This window comes from Lithobates pipiens, unplaced genomic scaffold (assembly GCF_037356315.1).
Source record: "Lithobates pipiens isolate NorthernLeopardFrog02 unplaced genomic scaffold, aLitPip1_a1.2 Scaffold_27, whole genome shotgun sequence".
Lineage (NCBI taxonomy): Eukaryota > Metazoa > Chordata > Amphibia > Anura > Ranidae > Lithobates > Lithobates pipiens.
The window spans coordinates 166,651,828-166,678,207 of NW_027507788.1; the positions used below are offsets into that span (position 1 = coordinate 166,651,828).

The 26,380-nt window shown below is 48.2% G+C and overlaps 1 protein-coding gene across 2 annotated transcripts in view; it reads left to right on the forward strand.

Annotated features, from left to right (window-relative positions):
- The window catches only part of KCNJ5 (potassium inwardly rectifying channel subfamily J member 5), a 244,474-nt gene that overhangs the window by 21,733 nt on the left and 196,361 nt on the right, over positions 1-26,380 (forward strand). For both annotated transcript variants that reach the window (XM_077457858.1, XM_077457856.1), the window contains exon 3: positions 14,032-14,079. In XM_077457858.1, coding sequence (XP_077313984.1) covers positions 14,033-14,079 — 47 coding nt within the window. In that variant the 5' untranslated portion in view covers position 14,032. The remainder of the gene's footprint in view (positions 1-14,031; positions 14,080-26,380) is intronic.

Consider the following 26,380-nt stretch of genomic DNA (forward strand, 5'->3'; position numbering starts at 1 on the left):
AACACATTAACCAATTCCCATCCAGGCCAATTCTCTCCTACATGTAAAATTCATAATGATGGCCGTAACTTTTTATCTCGCACAGTAATTGCGCAGCAATTTTTCTAACACTTTTTTTTGGGGAAAAAAACATTTTAACGCTTTAAAAAAGCAAAACATTAAAGTTAGCCCAATTTTTTTTGCATAATGTGAAAAATTATGTTATGCCGAGTAAATAGATACCTAACATGTCACCCTTCAAAATTGCGCACACTCATGGAATGGCACCGAACTTCGGTACTTAAAAATCCCCATAGGCGACACTTTAAATTTTTTCTTTTTTACTGGTTACATGTTTTGAGTTACAGAGGAAGTCTAGGGCTAGAATTATTGCTCTCGCTCTAATGTTCGCAGCGATATCTCACATGTGTGGTTTGAACACCGTTTTCATATGTGGACGGGACTTGTTTATGCGTTCGCTTCTGTGTGCGAGCATACAGGGACGGGGTGCTTTAAAATAACTTAAACCTTCTTCTATAGCTGATGCATTTAGCTCATACTACAATGATTTATATAACGTTAAGAATGACGGTGATACCCATCAACCTTCTCAGGAGGAGATTGACACCTTTCTGGAGAGTGTCGATCTTCCATCTATTTCCCACAACAATTCGAATTTCTTATTTCTCCCTTTACTATCCCTGAAATTCTACAAACTATCCGTATCCTCCCTAATTCGAAATAACCTGGTCCAGATGGCTTTACTGGGGAATATTTTAAAAAATTTCAATATACTCTAGCACCTCTACTATGTGACATTTATAATTTAGTGGCCAATTCTTCATCAATTCCCACTGAAATGCTGAATGCTCTTGTAGTAACTCTTCCGAAACCAGATAAAGAACCATCTTTACCTAAAAACTTTAGACCTTTTTCCCTACTCAATTTAGATGTAAAAATGTATGCGAAACTTATAGCCAAAAGATTAGATAATATGTTACCCTCTCTTTATACACAGAGATCATTTGGGTTTCACTAAAAGAAGACAAGCATCGGATGCTACTAGAAGAATGATAAATATAATACACCATGTAGACCTCACCAAATCGCCATCCCTGTTTCTATCGCTTGACGCTGAAAAAGCGTTTGATAGAGTACATTGGGGCTACCTGTCATTGGTTCTGACTAACTTTGGCTTAACAGGTCAAATAAAGCAATATTAGCCCTGTACTCTGTCCCCTCGGCTCGAGTATATACCGCAGATTCTCTATCCCTTCCATTCCCAATCACAAATGGCACACGAGGATGCCCTTTATCCCCCTTGATTTTCAACCTTGTTATTGAACCCCTAGCTGAGAGTATTAGGTCCAACAATTTTTTTTTAGGAATTACCATTGCCGAACAAGAACATAAAATCAACCTCTTTGCAGATGATGTTGTTGTCATGATTACGGATCCTGTGAAATCCTTACCGGAAATCCAGAAAACACTAAACCTGTTCAGCAAAGTTTCTTATTCTAGGCTTAATGCGAATAAATCTTGTATACTGAACTTGGGGATTGATGAGCATACCATTAACCGGTTCCCGACCAGCGCACGCCGATGTACGTCGGGAGAATGGCACGGGCAGGCATATTGGCGTACAGGTACGTCCAATCTTTAATGCCGCCCTGCCATTGCGAGTGTGCCGATGGCGGCGTGCTGGTCGGGACCCCCCTGAGTCCGGTCGTGGGTCCCGTGGACTCGATTGCCGCGGGCATACCCGCAATCGTCTCACGGGGCAGCTGAACAGAGAGATGCCGTTGTAAACAGCATCTCCCCGTTCTGCCTAGCAACTAGTGACGCTGATCTCTGCTTCATGTGATTGGAGCAGGGATCAGTGTTCACTAAATGAAAGCCCAGCCCCCAACAGTTAGTAACACACCCCTAGGAACACTTAACCCCTACACTGCCACCCACTGGTTAACCCCTTTACTGCCAGTGTCATTTACACAGGAATCACTGCATTTATATAGCAGTGATTGCTGTATAAATGACTGGTCCCAAAAATGTGTCAAAAATGTCCGATGTGTTCGCCATAATGTCGTAGTCACAATAAAAATCGCTGATCGCTGCCATTACTAGTAAAAAAAAAAATTATTAATAAAAATGCCATAAAACTATCCCCTATTTTGTAAACGCTATAACTTTTGCGCAAACCAATCAATAATCGCTTATTGCGATTTTTATTTATTTTTTATTTTATTTTTTTTACCAAAAATATGTAGAAGAATACGTATCGGCCTAAACTGAGGGAAATTTTTTTTTTTTTTTAACATATTTTTGGGGGATATTTATTATAACAAAAAGTAAAAAAAAGGTGTTTTTTTTCAAAATTGTCACTCTATTTTTGTTTATAGTGCAAAAAATAAAAACCGCAGGGGTGATCAAATACCACCAAAAGAAAGCTCTATTTGTGGGAAAAAAAGGACATCAATTTTGTTTGGGAGCCACATCGCATGACCGCGCAATTGTCAGTTAAATTGATGCAGTGCTGAATCGCAAAAAGTGGTCTGGTCTTTGGCCAGCAAAATGGTCCGGGGGCTGAAGTGGTTAAACATTTAAAATGTCCTTATGCATGGGCTGAAAACACAATTAAATATTTGGGTATTCAATTATCTAAATCATCTAAATCACTGTTCCAATATAATTACATTACAAGAGAATCTCACTAAACTAGCATCCCATGAATTTTCATGGATGGGACCTTTTGGCAGCATTTAAAATGCTTCACCTTCCACGAATTTTATACTTTTTTAGAACTCTCCCGATCCCAATTCCGTCTACATTTTTCCAATCACTTCAGACTCTTTTCTCTACATTTATCTGGCAGGGTAAGAAATCTAGATGTGCTCATTCAAATTTAGTGAAGAGACGTCTAGCTGGTGAACAGGATATGTGGATTTTCAAGACTATTATTTAGCCTCGGTACTCACACAGTCTAAGGATTGGTTTCTATCTCCTCCATCTGCAATTTGGGGGAAGATGGAAACTGCTAAGGTCCCAGGAAATTATCTATCTATATGGATTCCTTCAATGGCACTTGGAGTCAAGATACCTTCTCGTATCTCCCCAACAATATTAGCAACATGTAAATCCTGGGCTTGGTTTCTGCATCTAACTGCCTCACACACTCTTCTTACCAAAGTCCAAGTTCCGTTAAATACTCTACATAATTTCATGCAATCAACCTCATTTACACCATGGATGAAGAAAGGAATTAAATATTTATCTGATCTACTTGACAATGGGGTGATTAAACCATTTCCTACACTTCAAAAACAATTTCAATTGCCAAATTCAGATATATTCCTCTATATCTGAACTAAGAATTGCATTACCAACCTCCCATCATGACCTATAATGTACCCCAATCGGCTTGGTCCTTCCTCAAGATCCCCATACATCAAAAAGGGATTTCACTTTTCTATAATCTTCAACAAAATAGTGTGTTTATAAAGACTATGCCTTTTAATTAGATGGGAAGAAGACTTAGGATGCACCTATACAGTAGACCAATGGGAAAAAGCTTGTAACACCACATATAAAGCCACGTGTTGCTCTACATTATGGGAAGTATTCATTAAACTAACTCAAGCCTGGTATCTTACTCCTGAGAAAAAACTAAAACTAAATTTAACTACACATTTGACGACAAATGTTGGAGATTATGTGGATAAAAAGGTGATATGTTACATACATTTTGGACATGCCCCAAACTTTGGAAGTATTGGGAACTAATTTTTCAGATTATGTCTGAGAAAATTAAGTACTGTCCGAAATTACCAATATAGTCATTCCTCCAAATCCATCACTAGCTCTATTATCCCTCGATCTTGATCGATATCCTATCCAGATTAGAAATTTGTTTACACATATCTTGCTATCAGCCAGGATCAGTATTGCGAGGAACTGGAAAAATCCTGATCCTCCTTCCATAAAAGAAGTGGTAGAATCGACTCGAACTCGCTTTATTTATGAATCAATCATAGCTCTTCAACCTCATAAAAAAGAACATACTCATAAAATATGGCAGCCATGGTTAAAATGGGCTAGTCCCCAAAACATTGCCCGAGTTCTATGTTCCTAGATAACTTGAATAAAATATTTCTTATCTCGCTCTATATTTTTATCTTTGTTTCCTATCTATTATATAACAGGTTAATATTACTGTCCCTAACACAGTTTAGCACCCATAGGGGTGTTCGGGAATATATTTGTCAGGTCACCTTGAGGCGAGGTGACAGATGCACACCGTAGGGATCAGGAGTGCACCGCAAGGTTGTGGACCCTACGGCTGACTGCTGCAGACGGGGGACAGATCCCACTGGGGTTAGAGCGTAAGATTCCCTGGGGCGCGGAGTCTAAGAGCCAGCAGGTGTTCACCAGCGCCTCTAGTGGTGAGGATGGACTTGGTTGCAACTGGCTCCAGGTCGCGACCCCCCCAGGGTCCCCCAGCTCACACCCACAGTAGGCAACAGAAGGATAGGGATGGTGAGGGACAAAGCCAAGGTCGGGGCCACAAGCAGACAAGAATAGTCGGGGACACGCCAAAAGGTCAGGATCACAGGCAAACAGGGATAGTCAAAAACGCGCCAAAGTCGGTAACGGAAAACAGTAGAAGAGCACACGGCAGGAAACAGGAAGCTAACACACAAAGGTATACACAATGGTTGATCAGCACTGATGGCCTGCAGTGCACAGGTTAATATAGGGCTCCCTGATAGGGCCTGGGGTGGAGCCATGCTTAGAGGAGAGGTTATAAAAACCACCAGGTGGAAGTGGCTGGCCTCTAGTCTGAACACATGAGTGGAGGTAAGCAAACACAGGAAGATCACTGCATAACCATGACAATATTTAGGTTTATCACCTCTGAATTACCTGAACTGGTAGTATATATTAAGATAATATTTATACTACTTTTGTATATTGTTTCCACAATAGATGTATTCATAACTACCTGATCGTCATCTTTATTATTATAATTAAGTTAACTAATATGTTTTTCTTTTTTTTTTTTTTTCTTTTTTTTTGGATACCATTGTCTATGTATCTAAATGTTATATCTGATATGTTATATAGTCATACTTTCTGTTATTTGTCTTGATGAAAAATTTAAACTTCAATAAAAACTATTGATTAACCACTTTCAGACCGGACCATTTTGCTGGCTTAAGACCAGACCACTTTTTGCGATTCAGCACTGCGTCGCTTCAACTGACAATTGCGCGGTCGTGCGACGTGGCTCCCAAACAAAATGGACGTCCTTTTTTTCCCACAAATAGAGCTTTCTTTTGGTGGTATTTGATCACCTCTGCAGTTTTTATTTTTTGCGCTATAAACAAAAATAGAGTGACAATTTTGAAAAAAACATATTATTTTTTTACTTTTTTGTTATAATAAATATCCCCCAAAAATATATATAAAAACTTTTTTTTTATTTATTTATTTTTATTGTGACTACGACATTATGGCGAACACATCAGACATTTTTGATACATTTTTGGGACCATTGTCATTTATACAGCAATTAGTGCTATACAAATGCAGTGATTCCTGTGTAACAGACACTGGCATTGAAGGGGTTAACCAGGGGGTGGCTATGTAGGGGTTAAGTGTTCCTAGGGGCGTGTTACTAACTGTGGGGGGCTGGGCTTTGTGTTAGTGAACACTGATCTCTGCTCCAATCACATGGAGCAGAGATTAGCATCACTTGTTGCTAGGCAGAACAGGGAGATGCTGTTTACAACGGCATCTCCCCGTTCAGCCGCCCTGTGTGACGATCTCGGGTATCCCCGTGGCGATCGAGTCCGCGGGACCCGCGGCCACACTCACGAAGGTGTGGTTTAATTACAATACATTTTGCTAAATAAAACAGGAGTAACTGGCATAAAGATTTTTCTATAGAGAAAAATCAGCAGGTTGCAAAAAAAGTACACTAAGGCCCGGTTCACACTAGTGCAATGCCAGATATTGCATGTGATTTGCACTACATTCCTGTACAGATCACATGCGATGTCTGTGTGATGCGATTTCAGCTATACAAGCTGTATGGCTGAAATCGCAGTCACACCAAAATGGTGCAGGGCCCTTTTATTGGTCCGCATTGGCATCGAATCTCATGGGTGTTCACACTTATGCAAACCGATTCCTGCACCATTTCAGTTCACACTGCAATCTGTGGAACAATTTGTGGGTGTTGTTAACTTTACATTCACACCCGCAACGGTTTGCAGATCTCCGTGTGAACCACTGTGAGATTCAGGTGCAACAAGCTTATTGGCTACCACGCACAGCTGTACCATATTTTGTAGTTTTAGTAAATCAAACTGTGTGTGTGTGGCCGGACTGGCATACCGGGATATTTCCCAGTAGGCCGCCTGCCCTGGGGCCGCTTTTAGTTGCGGCTGCGTTGCTCCGCTCTCTCCTGCAGATCACAGAGCTGGTTGGCTTTGTGTTCGGCGGCTGCGCTGTAACACAGTCCTGCCCCCAGACTGGCTCGTGTGATAGTAGATAGAATCAACGTTCCGCCTATTACACGAGGCAGTCTGGGGGGGGGGGGGGGGGACTGTAGCACAGCACGGATGCTGAAAACAGAGCCAGCCAGCTCTGTGTGATCCATAGGAGGAGATGCCGCCCGTACAGCCCACCCTGTGTGTCACAGTGCCTGGATAGGAGGATCGACGGGGGGGGGGGTAAAGGAAATGAGCCTTCTGTATTCCTCCATGTAGCTTCTGAATGCTTGCAGGAGGGATAGGAGGAGAATCGAGCATTCAGCGGATGCATGGAGGAATATAGAAGGCTTATTTCCTCTATATGCAGCCCCCCTGCTGATTCTCCTATCCAACTTTATTTTACTGCCCCCCCAGTTCACCTTGTGCTCCCTGCCCCCCCCCCCCCCAGTGCTCTCCTCCCCCACCACTCTCTCCTGCCCCCCCCCCCCACAGTTCTCTCCACCCAGGGGCGTAACTAGAAATCACAGGGCCCCATAGCAAAATGTTGTATGGGCCCCCCCCCCCCCCCCCACAAAAAAATAATTAACTAATGCCATTGAACAACAGACTACCACATCCATGTGGCACAGTACCCAGGCAACGGCTTATATTAATTTTTAACAACAAAGTATGCAGTATACTGTATGCAGCCCTGAAGGGAACACATTGCAGACCTCCATGCCTTCTAACCAATTTCTGTTCTGTTATATAAAACAAAATAGTTCAACTCACCATAATGCAAAATCAGTGGGATCCCTGAGCGTGTCACTTGCCATCATCGCCTGTAGGGATGAGCTTCGTGTTCGAGTCGAACGTACGTTCGACTCGAACATTGGCTGTTCGGCCGTTCGGCGAATTCCGATTGTTTTGGCCGTTCGCGTCAAAATTCGAGTGACGCGCGCGCGGACCACAATGCACTGCGTTGGCGCAGTGCATTGCTGCCCGATGATTGGCCAAGCATGCACTGTGACCCCGCATGCTTGGCCAATCGCAGCGCCGGCAGCGAGGAGAGCCATGATTGGCCACAGGCATCCTGCCTGTGGCCAATCATAGCTCAGGCTGTGTAGTGCACGCCCCACACTATATAAGGCCGCCTTTAAGGCGGCCTCCTGTAGTGTGTTACTTTGCATCTGAAGCAGTGGGTGTTCTGTGTACCTTCAACACAGTACACACCAATCGTTTTTGGCTGATTTCCTATCTTGCTGCTGTGTAGTGGTTGTTGTCTGTGCCCTGACTGCAGTATACACCACTATATTCACCTCACCTATATAGCTAGTGATCTAGCTTTAACCACTTAACAACTGCCCATTGCCGATTAACGGCTTCAGGGCGGTTGTTTAACTCAGAGAGGCCGTTAATTAACGGCCTCCCAGAATTCTGCTCTCGCGTGCCCCGAGGTGTGCGCACTCGAGAGCATCCGTGACCGCCGGGTCCATAGGGGCTCATAGCGGCCGTTTACCACGTGATTGCTCCGTCAAATGACGGAGTGATCACTTGGAAACAAACCGGCGTCATGTTATGACGCCTGTTCCTCCCTCCCCTTTCTGTACCGATCGGTACAGCGGAGGGGAAAGAGATCGGTGTCAGCAGCGATGTGGGCTGCATCTGCAGTGCCCACATCGCTGCTCACCAAATTTAACCCCTCAATTCCCTGCCAATACTCTGCAATACCAGTGCATACTCTGCAGTACCCTGCCATTACTCTGCAGTACCCTGCCATTACTCTGCAGTACCCCGCCATTACTCTGCAGTGCAGTACCCCGCCATTACTCTGCAGTGCAGTACCCCGCCATTACTCTGCAGTGCAGTACCCCGCCATTACTCTGCAGTGCAGTACCCCGCCATTACTCTGCAGTGCAGTACCCTGCCATTACTCTGCAGTACCCTGCCATTACTCTGCAGTACCCTGCCATTACTCTGCAGTGCAGTACCCCGCCATTACTCTGCAGTGCAGTACCCCGCCATTACTCTGCAGTGCAGTACCCCGCCATTACTCTGCAGTGCAGTACCCTGCCATTACTCTGCAGTACCCCCCATTACTCTGCAGTAACCCCCATTACTCTGCAGTACCCCCCAATACTCTGCAGTACCCGCCATTACTCTGCAGTACCCCCAATACTCTGCAGTACCCTGCTATTACTCTGTAGTACCCCGCCAATACCCCGCCAATACTCTGTAATACCCTGCCATAAATTGCCATACCCAGCCATACTCAGAGATACCCAGCCATACTCGGTGATACCCTGAAATACCCAGCCATAGACGCCCCCCACCCCTCACCGCCCTCCGGTGCTTCTACCAACTCGCCAGTACGATCAAAGCCAGAATCTTTTTTTTATTTTTTATTTCAGGCTTCCCAGCCTAGAGGTGAGATGTGGGGTCATATTGACCCCCCAGATTTCACTGTAAAGAGGACCTGTCACCCCATATTCCTATTACAAGGGATGTTTACATTTCTTGTAATAGGAATAAAAGTGATCAAAAATATATTTTTGGGAAAAAAAATGTCAAACTAAAATAAAGTAAAATGAACAATAAAAAAATAAAATAAAAATTAAAGCGCCCATGTCCCCATGTGCTCGCATGTGCCACACATGTGAGGTATCGCCGAGAATGTTAGAGCGAGAGCAATAATTCTAGTCCTAGACCTCCTCTGCAACTCAAAACATGTAACCAGTAAAAAAATATTTAAAGCGTCGCCTATGGGGATTTTTTAAGTAGCGACGTTTGGCGCCATTCCACGGGCATGTGCAATTTTGAAGAGTGACATGTTTGATATCTATTTACTCAGCATAACTTCATCTTTCACTTTATGCAAACATTGGGCTAACAAGTGGTTAATAATAGAGCTTGCAGTCAGTAGTGTTAGGAGATAGTGCGTGCTGTCTGCGTGCTCTGTACCCAGTACATACCGCTATAATATAGGGCAGGCCCCTACTTTCAAACATCCAACTTACAAACATCTCCTACTTGCAAACGCAAGGAGACAGCAGCAAGTGAGATGAAAAAAGATGGACGACAAAACAAATTATACAGGGGTGATAACCCTTCCCTATGTTTTCCAAAAAGCTTAAAGATAGTTTTTTTGACTGGAGCTACACTTTAAAAATGTACCGGTTGAAAATGACAAACAGATTCAACTTAACACAACAAACCTACACAGTCCCTGTCTTGTTTGCACCGCCTGTATACTGCTGTTCTGAGTATATAGGGCCTGGGGGCCACACGCATTTCCTTTTTTTAATATGGGTACGGGGTTCCCCTTAATAGGTGTACAAGACCCAAATAGGCTGGTAATGGGCAGGGAGGGCTACCCATGCCATGTTTCTCAATGATTTTCAACCATATTGCAGGAACCAGATATAACATTAAAACCGCAAGCAGTTTTAAATGGTGTTATTTCCGTTTAATGTAATTTTGTGCAGGGACTGTTCTAAACACGGGAAACACGTGGCACTTCACAGGCATACTACAGACACCCCGCAGGCACCATATTTAAAGGAATATTTCACTTTTTTTTTTTCACTTTAATCGTCATTAAAATCAGTGCTCCCGCCAAAACGGTAGTTTTTAAAACTTTTTTTTGCAGTGACCCATGTCCCCTGAGGCAGGAGGCAGGTCGCCAAACCCTTTTTAGGACACTATCTTGCATATTAGCCGTTAAAATGAGCACTTTCCAATTCGAACTTTCGAGTCCCATAGACTTCAATGGGGTTCTAACGTTCGTACCGAACGCGGGGGTCGTTCGCAAGTTCTGGTGCGAACCGAACCGGGGGGTGTTCGGCTCATCCCTAATCGCCTGCCACCAGATGCAGATTTTAACTTGTCACACATTGCAGAATGTCACCTGCCACATGTTGCGGATTGTCCACTTGCCACATCCCAGATTGTCACTTGCCACGCATTATGGATTGTCACTTGCCACGTCCTAGATTGCCACTCGCCACACATTACGGATTGTCACTTGCCACGTCCTAGATTGTCACTTGCCACACATTATGGATTGTCACTTGCCACATCCCGGGTTGTCACTTGCCACGTCACCTGCCACACATTACGGATTGTTACTTGCCATGTCACGGATTTTCACTTGCCACGTCACCTGCCGCATATTACGGCTTGTCACTTGCCACATCCAGGTTGTCACTTACCACATCACCTGCCACACATTATGGATTGTCACTTGCCATGTCCCAGGTTGTCACTTGCCACGTCACCTGCCACACATTATGGATTGTCACTTGCCACGTCACCTGCCACACATTACGGATTGTCACTTGCCACGTCACCTGCCACACATTACGGATTGTCACTTGCCACGTCACCTGCCACACATTACGGATTGTCACTTGCCACATCACCTGCCACACGTTACGGATTGTCACTTGCCATGTCATGGATTTTCACTTGCCACGTCACCTGCCACACATTACGGATTGTCACTTGCCATGTCCCAGGTTGTCACTTGCCACGTCACCTGCCACACATTATGGATTGTCACTTGCCACGTCACCTGCCACACATTACGGATTGTCACTTGCCACGTCACGGATTTTCACTTGCCACGTCACCTGCCACACGTTATGGATTGTCACTTGCCACGTCCTGGATTGTCACTTGCCACACATTAAGGATTGTCACTTGTCACACGTTGCAGAATGTCACCTGCCACATGTTGCAGATTATCCACTTGTCACGTCCCGGATTGTCACTCGTCACACATTACGGATTGTCCCTTGCCACGTCCTAGATTGCCACTCACCACACATTATGGATTGTCACTTGCCACGTCCTAGATTGTCACTTGCCACATCCCGGGTTGTCACTTGCCACGTCACCTGCCACACATTACGGATTGTCACTTGCCATGTCCCAGGTTGTCACTTGCCACGTCACCTGCCACACATTATGGATTGTCACTTGCCACGTCACCTGTCACACATTACAGATTGTCACTTGACACGTCACGGATTTTCACTTGCCACGTTACCTGCCACACATTACAGATTGTCACTTGCCATGTCCTGGTTGTCACTTGCCACATCGCCTGCCACACATTATGGATTGTCACTTGCTCTGTCACTTTCCTGCTGTGTCACAGAGTCAGGCAGCAGATAGTCAGGCAGCAGAGAGATAATGTCATCTCTCTGCTTCCTGGCTGCCTGCACAGTGAGGAGGAAACGGCACTGCAGGGATGCAGGGCGGGCGCCGGGCAGTGAGAGATGATGTCATCTCTATGGTCCCCCGCCTGTCAGCTCCCTGATTGGCGAGCCCGCTCACGCCCACTCTCTCACCCGCGGAGCCGCGGACCACCCGCGGAGCCGCGGGCCGCCCTCTATCATCCACGGAGCCGCCCGCTCTCGCCCGCGGATGACCCACGGAGCCGCGGGCCGCCCGCTATCACCCACAGAGCCGTGCCGCCTGTCCTCACCGGGCCCCACCTGCCTGCGGGCCCCATAGCGCCCGCATGTGTTGCTATGGCGGTAGTTCCGCCACTGTCTCCACCCCTGTTCTTTCTGCCCCCCCTCTCCAGCTCTCGCCATCCTTCTTCTCTAGCCACCATCCCAGTGCACTCCACTCCCCCCCCCCCCAGTGCTCTCCCCCCTGTTCTCCCTCCCTCCCCAGTGCTCTCCCCTCCACTCCCCCCCCCCGTGCTCTCCACTCCACTCCCCCCCCCCCCCCGTGCTCTCCACTCCCCCCCTCCTGTGCTCTCCACTCCCCATCACTCTCCAGCCCTCACCCCAGTGCTCTCCAGCCTGCCATTCTCCCCACCCCTGTTCATTCTGGCCCACTGGTGCTCTCAAGCTCCACCCATCGCTCTCCACCCCTGTTCTTTTTGGCTCCCCCCCTGTACTCTCCACTCCCCCCCTGCATTTTCCCCCCACCCATGTGCCCTCCAACCCTGCCAGTGCTCTCCACCCCCCATAGTGCTGTACAGTCCCCTGTGCTTTCCACCCCTTTTCTTTCTGGCCCCCACTGGTGCTCTCAAGCTCCCCCCATTGCTCTCCACTCCCCCATGCTCTCCACCCCTGTTTTTCTGCCCCCCCCCCCCCCAGTGCTCTTCGCCACCCCATACTCTTAACCCCTCCCAGTGCTCTCAGCCTACCATGCTCTCCCACATGTTCTTTTTGGCCCCCCCAGTGCTCTCAAGTCCCCCCCTGTGATTTCCACTCCCCCCTGCTCTTTGCCCCCACCCATGTGTTCTCCAACCCCGCCAGTACTCTCTGCTCCCCCTTCTCTCCAGCTCCCACCCAGTGCTCTCCACTTCCCCAGGAGCAGAGGACAGGCTGACTGGGGCCAGAAAATGAGGATGGCTGAAGGTGCAGGTGGCCAGGGACCACTTCATCTCACAGCAAACCGATCCTCTGGAAGGAGCACCGACCCCATCCAAAACGAGAACAGACCCTGCCTGCTGCTGGCCGTCATGGATATCCCGCTGGCATGAAAGGTAGCGTATCGAGCATCAACAACACACCTTCCCATGGACAGGGACTGCAGACTGGGACATTGGGCACAGGAGGGGCTGCATTCATGGGCACAGTGAGACTGCATTCATGGCACAATAAAGCTGCATTTGATGGGGACACGGTGAGGCTGCATTTGATGGGGACACGGTGAGGCTGCATTTGATGGGGACACGGTGAGGCTGCATTTGATGGGGACACGGTGAGGCTGCATTGAGCTCTTGCATCAAGTCGGCAGTCTCTGAGGGAGTCTGGAGAGGAGTCAAGAGTGGGAGCACCGCCAGGATGGGGGGTCATGGGAGAAGTCAGACTTGTGTGGACTGTGGAGAGAAGACTATAGGATAAAACAAGAGCCAGCCAGGCTGGAGCTGACTGACTGAGCACTGCACAGTGCACCTGAGAGGAGGTCAGTGACAGCGCCACCAGGCCAGTCGGGGGGGGGGGGGGGGGGTTACTGATGTAAGGGGGGAGTGAATGTGATAATGTAAGGGAGCACTGATATAAAGGGTTTCCCCCTTATATTAGTAACCCACCCCCCTTACCTTAGTGTATTCTTTCTGCGGAAGGTGGTGTCGTCGTCGTCCCCCCACGTTCCTGGGGTCCCCCTTGATTGACCACTTGCCACTTTTAACTGGAATTTGTGTGTGTGTGTGTGTGTGTGTGTGTGTGTGTGTGTGTGTATGTATGTATGTATGTATGTATATATATATATATATATATATATATATATATATATATATATATAATAAAAGCCCTATGTGATTTCATATCTATATATAATACACTCTTCATAAAATGTGCTTTCAAATGTATGGTTTTCTCTTTCATGAACAAGAAAATAATGAAGTTATGCTGTTGGGCTGGCTGGTATGAAATTTTTTCCAGGGCTGGTTTTTATTCCCAGTCCGGCTGTGTGTATGTGTATATGTGTGTATATATATATATATATATATATATATATATATATATATATATATATATTATAAAAAAATATACACACATTACTATTCCCAAAGTACTGCTTTTGATTCTTTATTTTTCATTTTTCTTCACAGAATGAAGCAATATCCTCACATACCGAGATTGCTTGGGACACCACAGATGTAAGTACTGTTGTCTTATCTTTACATTCCTGAGCTTTGTATATATAAATAGCTCACTACCTGCACTGTACTAGAACAGATCTCCATCGCTTATCTCGTGTGATTCTAAATTGTGCAATCGACCAAAAGGGGCAACCTGGTGGCAGCTTCATGCAAATTGGCACACAGCACGATAAAACTGGAGATAAAGCTTATATTCTGAAAATCATTGAGCCTGTAGTAGAAAGTTAGGTGTTGTCAGAGATGGGTCTTTCCTCTTTGGGTGCCGAAAATCAAATGGTTCACTTCTGCCAACAGAAAACTCTGCTCTATCGACCATCAGAAACTCGCCTGCAGCTATATGCACATTGTATCTCTAATTTAAAAGTTCTACTCCAACTAAAAGTGAAATAACCTAGAGCCTCATTTTCCTTAACCACTTCAGCCCCGGAAGGATTTACCTCCTTACTGACCAGAGGGTTTTTTGCGATTCGGCACTGCGTCGCTTTAACTGACAATTGATCACCTTTTTGCGCTATAAACCAAGAAAGCGCGACAATTTTGAAAAAAAAAACATTATTTTTTACTTTTTGCTATAATAAATATCCCCCAAAAATATATTTAAAAAAAACATTTTTTTTCCTCCGTTTAGGCCAATATGTATTCTTTTACATATTTTGTGTAAAGAGAAATCGCAATAAGCGTTTATTGATTGGTTTGCGCAAAAGTTATAGCGTCTTCAAAATAGGGGCTAGTTTTATGGCATTTTTATTAATATATATATATTTTTTTACTAGTAATGGCGGCGATCAGTAATTTTTATGATGACTGCGACATTATGGTGGACACATCGGACAATTTTGACACCATTTGCATTAATACAGCGATCGATGCTATAAAATTGCATTGATTACTGTAAAAAAGTCACTGGCGGTGAAGGGGTTAACCACTAGGGGGGAGGGGTTGAGTGTATCATAGGGGCATGTTTCTAACTGTCTGGGGGCGTGGCTATGTGTGACACCACAGTGATCGCTGCTCCCGATGACTGAGCAGACGATCAGTGTGCTGTCATTGGGCAGAATAGGGAGATGCTGTTTACATCGGCATCTCCCCGTTCTTGAGCTCCATGACACGATCGCGGGTATCCCCGCGGCGATCGACCCCTGGGCACGGTCATGGACCTTGCGGCAGGTACGCGGGCATGGCAGGAATTTCAGTGTAACGTAAGGGTACGTTACTTTGCCTTGCCATGCCATTCTGCCGACTTATAAGTACAGCCGGTCGGGAACCAGTTAACATGTGTCACCGCTTGTTCTTATTTTGCCCAGTGCATCACTTTCTACATTGACAAATTTAATAAAAACATAAATTAAAAACAGCCATAAGGTGCTTGGTAGTCCTATTTAAATTTTATAAAAGGACTACACAATAACTGTGTGGTAACACACAACAATCGGAATTCAGCCTCATGGATAGCAGCTTTGCAAATGAAAAACTGTGATGTGCAATATGTTTTTTTGTTTTTTTTTTTTCTTTTTTTTGCTCCAATAACCCACACAATGGCTTTTTTCGCCTATTGTACAAATGTTTTTCAAATGTACCTTTTTTTAAAGATGAAATTCGGGACAAGCAAATATTGTCTAAATCAGTGGTTCTCCACTCCTGTCTTTAGGACCCACTAACAGGCCAGGTTTGCAAGATAACTGAAATGCATCTTAGGTGATATCATTTGCTGCTCAGTGATTGCAGTATTCTAGTCTGCATCTCTCCAAGGTAATACTTAAAATCTGGCCTGTTAGTGGTCCCTGAGGACAGACGTTGAGAACCACTGGATACGAGAGTCATGTGTATTCTTTTTTGAACCTCTGTGTGCTTTGTGTGTTTCTTTCACATCAATGCAGTGTAAAATATCCTCTGTGCAGGAACTTCATAAAGACCGGTCACTACTGTTCTCTCTCCTTGTGCAGAGTGGCTGGTCTTGTTGCAGCCTGTAGTGGGTGGAGCCTCATAGGTCCCTCCCACAGCTCTGCTCTCTGCACAGACTATGTACAGCACATTGATGATGTCACTGCTACTTTTCAAGGTAATATCTCAGTTTGTAAAGACATTTGGTGTACACAAATTAATTTATACCCTTTTGTTGCTATTGAGGAATATATTTGAAATTTGAAAGATTTTGTGCCTGAAATTTTAGCTTTAAGTCAGTAAAATTGTTACGTGCTTGGCTCCTGAGAACTTAAGGTCTTTTATTGTTTTCTTGCCGGTCAGAACATTAATGGTACTTATTTACTTCAGTATTGCCCTGGGGGAAAGTCACATTCTTCTGACACACATATAGCTTATGTCCGCTCCATTCCACTTGTACTGGCTTCGGTTTATTTTTTGCTGTTGTATCTTAGCCGGTAAACCTGTCTCAGCTGGGAACGTTAATAAGTATTTCTTGTGTTCTAAACGTTAATGGCTAACCTACATGGTCTCTCAGAGGGCCCAAGGTTGTCATTAGGGAACTGTCAATGAAGAGCCTAAAATATCCCTTCAAGCTCTGGTGCCATGTGATAACGTGTCTCCTCTGTTCAGGCCTGGTTATCTAACTGGTTAAATGGTATCACCAGAACAGAAGGACAAAAGAAACCTCAGCCTTCAATCTCCCTGGCACTAATCAATCATGTGCGGTGCTTTTGTCTAATATTAGTTCAGCTGTTGTTACTGATTGTTGTAAACCTCCTGGAATGGTCAGCCTGGCAATGTTATGGCTGCTGATATATGTTCATATGGGCACTCTTGGAACATTGTTGATGCTCTTTTAATAAAAAGGTTCTGTTACTTGTCAAAGTATCAGAGATCCGCAACCTCTTACAGCATCTGAACTACATTTTAGATCTACTAAGAGACTGTGAGCCATAGCAAGTGTGACTAAACGGGAAACATTTTATAAAAACAGAATTATTGTTAAAACGGACCTTCTCCCCACAGATCTAATATGGCCCTGTGCACTGTCGCTATCCTACACGTTTTAAATTGTGACCTTTTTTCTTCGTTTTTAATGTGAGTCCTTGGCCTCCACCCACCACCATTCTCACCTAGGTGAGAATGACCTGTCCCTGCTGCCCCAGTCTCCTGGGGTTCTTCATCACATATCCCCGGAGGCCGCAGAAGTAGGGACGCACATTGGCTGGTGGACAGAGCTGGGGACATCATCAGAGGCCAGCTGCCAAGATGAAGGTGTGGGACCCCGGCTGACGCACCTGATCAACAGATCGTAGCAGCACAAAACTGAATCTGCTGGGTAGGGGAGTATCCCAATATAGGAAATCGCTGCCTAACAGATAAGTGTTGCTTAAAAAAATATATATATATCGGAGGAGAGACTGAAATTTCAGTCTTAGCTAGTTTTAGCAGTGCTTTACCATCGTTTTAGAAGCGCTTTTAACCCTGCTAGTGTTTGAATAAAGGGTTAAAAGCGCCTGCAAATCACCGCTCCCGCAGCGATTTGCACGTGCTTCAGGGGAGCCCACAAGCGCACTGCGCCCTCTGGCTTTCACACTGGTGTGACAGGAGAGGCTCTTTAGAGGCACTTTGCAGGTGCTATTTTTAGCACTATAGCGCCTGTAAAGCTCCTCAGTGTGAAAGTAGCCTTAGCCACTTCCCGCCCAAGGACATCATATGACATCCTTGTTGCTTCTCTGGGCTCTCCTGACCCAAACAATCGGCTGCTGCCGGATGATGATCATAGAGATTTCCAGTGACCAGATGCCCGGGCGTGACATTATGACGTCACGTCTGGGCCACACTTGTTAACAAAGCCACAATCGCGGCTGGAAAGCATGGGATCGTGTGGTGTTTTTTTTTTTTTAATCTCATGCTTTCCAGCCTGGAGGAGGGATGTGGGGTCTTAGTGACCCCATATCTCTCCATAAAGAGAACCTGTCACACACCATTCCTATTACAAGTGATCCCAAAAAATTAATTAAATGAGAACGTGTAAAAAATAAATAAATAAAATAGTAAAATAATAGTAAAATAAGCAATAAAAACAAAACAAATTTAAAGCGCCCCTGTCCCCAGCAGCTCATGCACGGAAGCGAACGGACATGTAAGTCCAACCCACTTATGTACACGCCGTTCAAACCACACATGTGAGGTATCACCATGTGCGTTAGAGCGAGAGCAATAGACCTCCTCTGTAGCACTAAATTGGTATATTTGTTTCACAAATACCGTGCAACATAAAAAGTTGAGCAACTGCCATTTTATTCCCTGCTAAAAAAAAAATATATAATGTTTGGGGGTTCAGAGTAATTTTCTAGCAAAAAAATTATGATTTTTACATGTAGGAGCGGAGTGCCAGACTAGGCCCAGTATGGAAGTGGTTAACCACTTACGAACCGCCCGCCGCAGTTTTACGGCGGCTGTTTGAAGGAGGATATCGTTATGGCAGCAGCTAGCTGCCATAACTCCAGTATCCCCTTCAACGGGCAGTCCGCTACAAGGTAAAATTGGTCCCTGTGGTGGATTCGCCGCGAGATCACATTTATCGGTGGCGAGAGAGGGGCCCCCCATGATCTGGTGCCTTCTTTGAAGCATGACATATTGGGTATCAATTTACTCGGCGTAACATTATCTTTCACAATATAAAAAACTTGGGCTAATTATACTGATGTCTTATTTATTTATTTTATTCAAAAAAGTGAATTTTTCCCCATAAAAAAAAGAACGCTGCGCAAATACGGTGTAACAAAAAGTATTTCAACAACCGCCATTTTATTCTCTAGGGTGTTAGAAAAAAAACAATTATAATGTTTGGGTGTTCTAAGTAATTTTCTAGCAAAAAACACTCTTTTAAACATGTAAACACCAAAATCTCAAAACGAGGCTGGTCCTTAAGTGGTTAAAGTATTAACACTTAGCTTGTTCTGTGCACTGTGGGTTGAAAATATGTTATTTTTTAAATAAAGACAAACTTTTCATTACATTTTTCTTATCCTTTGTTATATCTCATTGCTGATGATCTCGCATAACCTTTTTGTGGCCACTTCTCTTGACTATTAAGATGGTTCTAGTCAGGATTTGATAAGTCTAGAGGCTTGATGGACTTTTTTCACCCTCGCCTACTATATAACTATGGTGTGGTGGGTGTTTCTAGAAGCTGAAGTTTATGCAACAAGGTCCCCGGCCTCCTTCAGTCTAATGAGAAGCTTCCAGAGACAGAGATAGCTGACATCCTTCTGTATATGGTGGGTTGTGAGGCATAGTGGGTGCAAAGTAGTTCCAGAACTTTGGGAGAGAGGGTTAGGCCCAGGACACCCTTGGGTAGTTGCAAGATTAATTGGCAGCGAAAGGCACCAGCAAGACACCACATCTGCATGTGTTGGAATGATGTCTCATATGGCAACAGTCTTTAACGGGTCCTAACAGAAAGTATGACAGTTCCTTCACTTCCACTACAATCACTTCTTATAGTTCTTCGGCCCACTGAGCTCTTAATCTCTGACTAGACTAGATGATTCATTGCCACCAGGCCCGGATTGGCCATAGGGCAAACCGGGCACTTGCCCGGTGGGCTACGGCCGCCAGGCAGTAGCGGAATGCCTGCGAGAGGTAGAGGAGAAGCAGGAGACTGCAGGAGGAGGATGGAGAGAATTATTCTTCTATATGCAGCCGCTCCTCCTATCCTGGTTCTCTCTGCTGCTGCTCCCCCTGGGCTCTCCACCTCCCCCCCCATACTCTCTGCCATCCCCCCATTCTATCTGCCACCCCCCCCATTCTCTCTGCCCCCCCCGTGTGATCCACATCATCCCCACGCTCTCTGCTTCCCCCCGTGCTCTTCATATCCCCCGTGCGCTCCACCTCCCCCCCATGCTCTCCGCCACCCTCCCCGTACTCTCTGCCACCCCCCTGTGTGATCCACATCATCCCCACGCTCTCTGCTTTCCCCCCAGTGCTCTTCACATCCCCCAAGCTCTCCATTGCCCCCCCGTGCTCTCTGCCAGTCCCCCCCGTGCTCTCTGCCAGTCCCCCCCGTGCTCTCTGCCAGTCCCCCCCGTGCTCTCTGCCAGTCCCCCCGTGCTCGCTGCCAGCCCCCCCGTGCTCGCTGCCAGCCCCCCCCGTGCTCGCTGCCAGTCCCTCCCCCGTGCTCGCTGCCAGTCCCTCCCCCGTGCTCTCTGCCAGTCCCCCCCGTGCTCTCTGCCAGTCCCCCCCGTGCTCTCTGCCAGTCCCCCCCCCGTGCTCTCTGCCAGTCCCCCCCCCGTGCTCGCTGCCAGTCCCCCCCCCCGTGCTCGCTGCCAGTCCCCCCCCCGTGCTCGCTGCCAGTCCCCCCCCCGTGCTCGCTGCCAGTCCCCCCCCCGTGCTCTCTGCCAGTCCCCCCCCCGTGCTCTCTGCCAGCCCCCCCATGCTCTCTGCCTCTCTGCCATCCCCCCCCCCGTGCTCTCTGCCAGCCCCCCCCGTGCTCTCTGCCAGCCCCCCCGTGCTCTCTGCCAGCCCCCCCCGTGCTCTCTGCCAGCCCCCCCCGTGCTCTCTGCCAGCCCCCCCCCCGTGCACTCTGCCAGCCCCCCCCCCGTGCACTCTGCCAGCCCCCCCCCCGTGCACTCTGCCAGCCCCCCCCCGTGCTCTCTGCCAGCCCCCCCCCCCCCCGTGCTCTCTGCCAGCCCCCCTCCCCGTGCTCTCTGCCAGGCCCCTCCCCGTGCTCTCTGCCAGGCCCCCCCCCCGTGCTCTCTGCCAGCCCCCCCCCCCGTGCTCTCTGCCAGCCCCCCCGTGCTCTCTGCCAGCCCCCCCCGTGCTCTCTGCCAGCCCCCCCCCCCCCGTGCTCTCTGCCAGCCCCCCCCGTGCTCTCTGCCAGCCCCCCCCCCGTGCTCTCTGCCAGCCCCCCCCGTGCTCTCTGCCAGCCCCCCCCGTGCTCTCTGCCAGCCCCCCCCCATGCTCTCTGCCAGCCCCCCCCCGTGCTCTCTGCCAGCCCCCCCCCCGTGCTCTCTGCCAGCCCCCCCCCCCGTGCTCTCTGCCAGCCCCCCCCCCCGTGCTCTCTGCCAGCCCCCCCCCCGTGCTCTCTGCCAGCCCCCCCCCCCGTGCTCTCTGCCAGCCCCCCCCCCCGTGCTCTCTGCCAGCCCCCCCCCGTGCTCTCTGCCAGCCCCCCCCCCCGTGCTCTCTGCCAGCCCCCCCCCGTGCTCTCTGCCAGCCCCCCCCCCCCGTGCTCTCTGCCAGGCCCCTCCCCGTGCTCTCTGCCAGGCCCCCCCCCGTGCTCTCTGCCAGCCCCCCCCGTGCTCTCTGCCAGCCCCCCGTGCTCTCTGCCAGCCCCCCCCCGTGCTCTCTGCCAGCCCCCCCCCGTGCTCTCTGCCAGCCCCCCCCGTGCTCTCTGCCAGCCCCCCCCCGTGCTCTCTGGCAGCCCCCCCCCCGTGCTCTCTGCCAGCCCCCCCCCCCGTGCTCTCTGCCAGCCCCCCCCCCGTGCTCTCTGCCAGCCCCCCCCCCCCGTGCTCTCTGCCAGCCCCCCCCCCGTGCTCTCTGCCAGCCCCCCCCCCGTGCTCTCTGCCAGCCCCCCCCCCCTGTGCTCTCTGCCAGCCCCCCCCCGTGCTCTCTGCCAGCCCCCCCCCCGTGCTCTCTGCCAGCCCCCCCCCCGTGCTCTCTGCCAGCCCCCCCCCGTGCTCTCTGCCAGCCCCCCCCCGTGCTCTCTGCCAGCCCCCCCCCGTGCTCTCTGCCAGCCCCCCCCCGTGCTCTCTGCCAGCCCCCCCCCGTGCTCTCTGCCAGCCCCCCCCCGTGCTCTCTGCCAGCCCCCCCCCCGTGCTCTCTGCCAGCCCCCCCCGTGCTCTCTGCCAGCCCCCCCGTGCTCTCTGCCAGCCCCCCCCCGTGCTCTCTGCCAGCCCCCCCCCGTGCTCTCTGCCAGCCCCCCCCCGTGCTCTCTGCCAGCCCCCCCCGTGCTCTCTGCCAGCCCCCCCCCGTGCTCTCTGCCAGCCCCCCCCCGTGCTCTCTGCCAGCCCCCCCGTGCTCTCTGCCAGCCCCCCCCGTGCTCTCTGCCAGCCCCCCCCCCCGTGCTCTCTGCCGCCCCCCCCCCGTGCTCTCTGCCGCCCCCCCCCCGTGCTCTCTGCCGCCCCCCCCCCGTGCTCTCTGCCGCCCCCCCCCGCTCTCTGCCGCCCCCCCGTGCTCTCTGCCGCCCCCCCCCCGTGCTCTCTGCCGCCCCCCCCCCCGTGCTCTCTGCCGCCCCCCCGTGCTCTCTGCCGCCCCCCTGTGCTCTCCTCTTTCTCCCTGTGTTGTCTGCCTCTCCCCTGTGCTCTCGCCCCACCCCATGTTCTCAAGATTCTTCCCTGTGCTCTCCAACCCCCCATGCTCTTTCCTGGTCCCACCTCACCCCCCCCCCCCCACACCTCTGGTGGGTTCCCCCCTCTCGGATCTGTCAGGGAGGAGAGTGGGGAAGGGGCCGGTCATGGGCTGCTAAATGCAAAATGCCCGGGCCTATTTTTTGTCCCAGTCTGGGCCTGACTGCCACTGAATACAATGAGCTCCTCAAATCTTAACGGTAGTATCTTCCTTAAGCATCACCCCCGCCTCTCTGCTGGGTCCCTAGCTTGGCACTCAAGATACTTCTCAAGCTTCATCCCGCTTCCCTGCTGGGTCCCTGGTTTGACACACAAGGTTGCTCTGCAAGCGTCGCCTTCGCTGGCTGGGTCCCTGGCTTGAGACCCACTGAAGTTTCCCGATTCTTCACCGTCCCCGGTTTCGTGAGAATACTGCTCCGGTACTTGGTGTGGTCCTTGGTAATACGGTGCTTGGCCCCTTAATGTCGACAGCTTCCCCTTAACCTCCGACCACGACAGGTTCTCCAGCTGGCAGAACCGTCACTTCTGGTTGGACTGCAAGCTGCAATCCCAACCCTGCGCTGCTCTCTTGCTTCTGGATAGGCCCTCAGACAACCTAGCAGCCAGATGTGCCCCAGATAGGCCCAAACTCTGGCCTAGCAGCACGGGCAATACAACACACATCCACCCAGACAACTGTCCAGGTGGTACAGAACCCTGATCATGGGACTCCACCCAAATATATAGGTTCTTCCAGCAGGCCAAGGGAATTAAAAAAAACCCTGCCCATTGGTTGAGATACCCCATATGCCCATAATTTTCCCTTGTCATGTCTAATGCCACCAAATACCCGGCCGCCTAGCAGCAAAAGAGAAAAGTGCAGCAATTACAGACTTGGAGTGAAGTCAGTTGATCCTCAACAATTATCCAAGATAGCTATACCTGGCAGGTAAATTTAGGAGTAACCCTGCCTAAACACCAGGGTGCTACATTTAGAATATTTTTTTCCCAAATTGCCTTCCAGAACAGTACCTCCTCCAACAAGAACAGGGAATGTATCACCAAAAGTACTTAAACCACTACAGCTCCAGAAGGTTTTAGCCCCTTCATGACCAAATTTTTGCTATTTGCCACTGCGCTACTTTAACTGACAATTGCGCAGTCATGCAGCACTGTACCCAAATTCAATTTCTATCATTCTTTTCATATAAATAGGGTTTACTTTTGGTGGTATTTGATAACCATTGGGATTTTTATTTTATAAATGAAAAGACCTAAAATAAAAATCTGACACTGACACTGGGTGGGTACTGATGTCACCAGTGACACTAATACAGTGATCAGTGATAATACTGTACACTGTCTCTGTACTAATCATCACTAACTGTGTGCCTAACAGTGTGTAATGTGTGCTGCTTTGACTAACTGATGTGGTTGTTTTGCAGGGAGAAAAAAAACGCCACATCACTGCTCTGTGTACAGGTACTCGCTAAGCCAATCGGCAGGTCTCAGCCATAAATTATTGCCCGGGACCTGCTGACCAGCTTCTGCTGTACTGAACCACAACACTGATGGGGCAGGGCCACGCGTTCCCCCTACCCAGAAATGCCGGATAAGGTACATGTACGGAATTTCGTGCAGAGCGGCCACCCTTTCGCCATTATTTTTTCAATAAAGTGGTCCATGTGGTTATATAGAAGGCTTCAGCTGAACTGGTCAGTTAACCGTTTCCTCTAGCCAGGGGAGATACATCACCTGGAACCTGGGTTAGGGAGGCCTGTTTATCTGGACATGGTTCATGTGATAACTCTTGTACCATGATATTAACCTCTTGAAGGACTTCCTATGTATATTTTCTGATGTTACAGAGGTTTAAAACATTTATTTATTGTTTTGCAGGGCAAGCTAGCACTCATTTTTGATCTAATGTTGCAACCAGTTACTCGATAGGCCTGAAGGATGTGTGTGGTACTAATGTTCTTCTGGTATCCTCTAGTCAATTCCTTACCACAGTGTTGACCTCTGTTATGCCTTCAGTCTATATGTTGGGAAGTGTGTGTGTGTGTATATTTTATTTTTTTGTCACCCTCCACTTTCACCTCAGGGTATATGCATCAATAAGTAAAGATTGCTAGCTTTGTTTTAATACCCAGGGTCACCCTGAAATGAGACTCGAGACCCTGTGATAAGATAATGTAGCACTACTCCCATAGGGGTCGATAGTGTCCCGGGTACCTACTGCTGCACAGGCACACAGAGCACCTCCTTTATACATTCCAATGCAGAAAACAGTCCTTGGCTTGTTTTTGATGTTTTAGGGGTTGATAACTTGGATGGGGTTGGGAATTTTGGGATGCACAACTTGAAAAACGTCCAGAACTATGAACAAAGTCTGTTCCTCCTTATTTACAAAAGCCCTCTTCTTCCTTCCTTCCTTCCTTCCTTCCTTCCTTCCTGCACAAACTTGGTTTTCACATCACAGCATCCGCTGCTCACTCCTGTGGTAACTAGCAGGGTGTTGCCAGTTTAAAGGCTTGTTACAGGCAGGAACTCTGTCCCTTGACAAAGTAGTGCAATGTGAGTCGACAGCATCACATTCTTCCTTCTGCTTTCCGGTGGCCACTGATTCCAGCTACACTTGCTTGCAGAAAATGCTGGTCCGCCTGGCTGTTCTTCCTCCCAGTCCTCCTGACTAGGGATGTGCCGAACGGACCCCTGTCCATTTCGCACCAGAACTTCCAAACACTGCAAAAGTTCAGACCCGAATAACGAACCCCATTAAAGTCAATAGAACCCCAATGTCAAAAATGACCATTTTGCAGGCTTATATGCAAGTAATTTGGCATACAATAGTTATAGGGGTCTGGGTCCTGCCCTGGGGGACATTTATCAATAAAAAAATAAGTTTGTAAAAACTGATTTTTTTAAAGAGCAGTGCTATATTTTTTATTTTTATTTTAAGTGAAAGCATTAAACTGAAAAATTCCTTCCAATATAGTGCTTGGAGGGTTCCCTTAGTCGATCTGCACCATGTCTAGAATTTGCTGCAGGAATAAATGCATTTATAAAGCCCAAAAAATGACATGTTCCCTGCAAGCTGCCTTTATTTTGCTCAGCAACAGCTGGGGAGCCAGTGTGTATACTGAGGCCACAAAGTAGTGCACTGGGAATAAGTGTAAAGATTTTTTTGGATACTTTCCGGTGTCACTTTGACTTTGGATAGAAGTAACAGGTGCGTAAAAATTGGTCTTTGGGTGTTGGTGGTGCCTTCCCACCGTAAAACCCTATAGAGGTACTCTTGATAAAAGAAAGAATTGGCCTTGCTGTAAAAAATTGCAATGATAGGCACACAGATGCTGAAAAATTGGTCTTTGGGTGTTAATTGTGCCCATGAAACCTATACCAAAAACATTCTTCCAGATGAAATGATTGAACACCCTCAAAGCTAGGCAGCCTCAAAGTCCTGCAGAGATTCCACATCCCAAAAAGACTTAATCAGGGGCTTCACAGCTGTTAGTCCACAACTGATTCATTTTTATAAAAGTCAAACAGTCCACGGAGTCTGTGGACAGACACGTTCTATGATCAATAACAAAACCTCCTGTAGCACTGAATGCCTGTTCTGAAAGCACGCTGGATGCAGGGCAGCCTAACAACTCTATAGCGTAGTAGGAAAGTTCTGGCCAGTGGTCTATGAGACTACTGGGCCATTAAGTCAGTGGATCATCAGCTGGAAAGCTCTCCATCTCTGTTTTGTAAGGCAGATGCTGCCGATGGGATGCAGAAGCTGACAGCCCTGGGCAACGAGGACTAAAAAAATTCTGAAATGCCTCACTTAGGCGGACGCCTTCTCCAACGCTCTTCTCTTGACCAACAGAAGACTCAAAACAACGTTTTCCACGACACTAACTTACTGGAGTCAGGAAAAACATTCAATAAAATCCTCTTTAACATGTCCTTGAGCTTTAATCTTCTGCACTCTGTGGGGACTGGATGAGTTCTAAGACCTTCCCCTTTATAGCGGTGGTCAAGGAGGGTTGCCA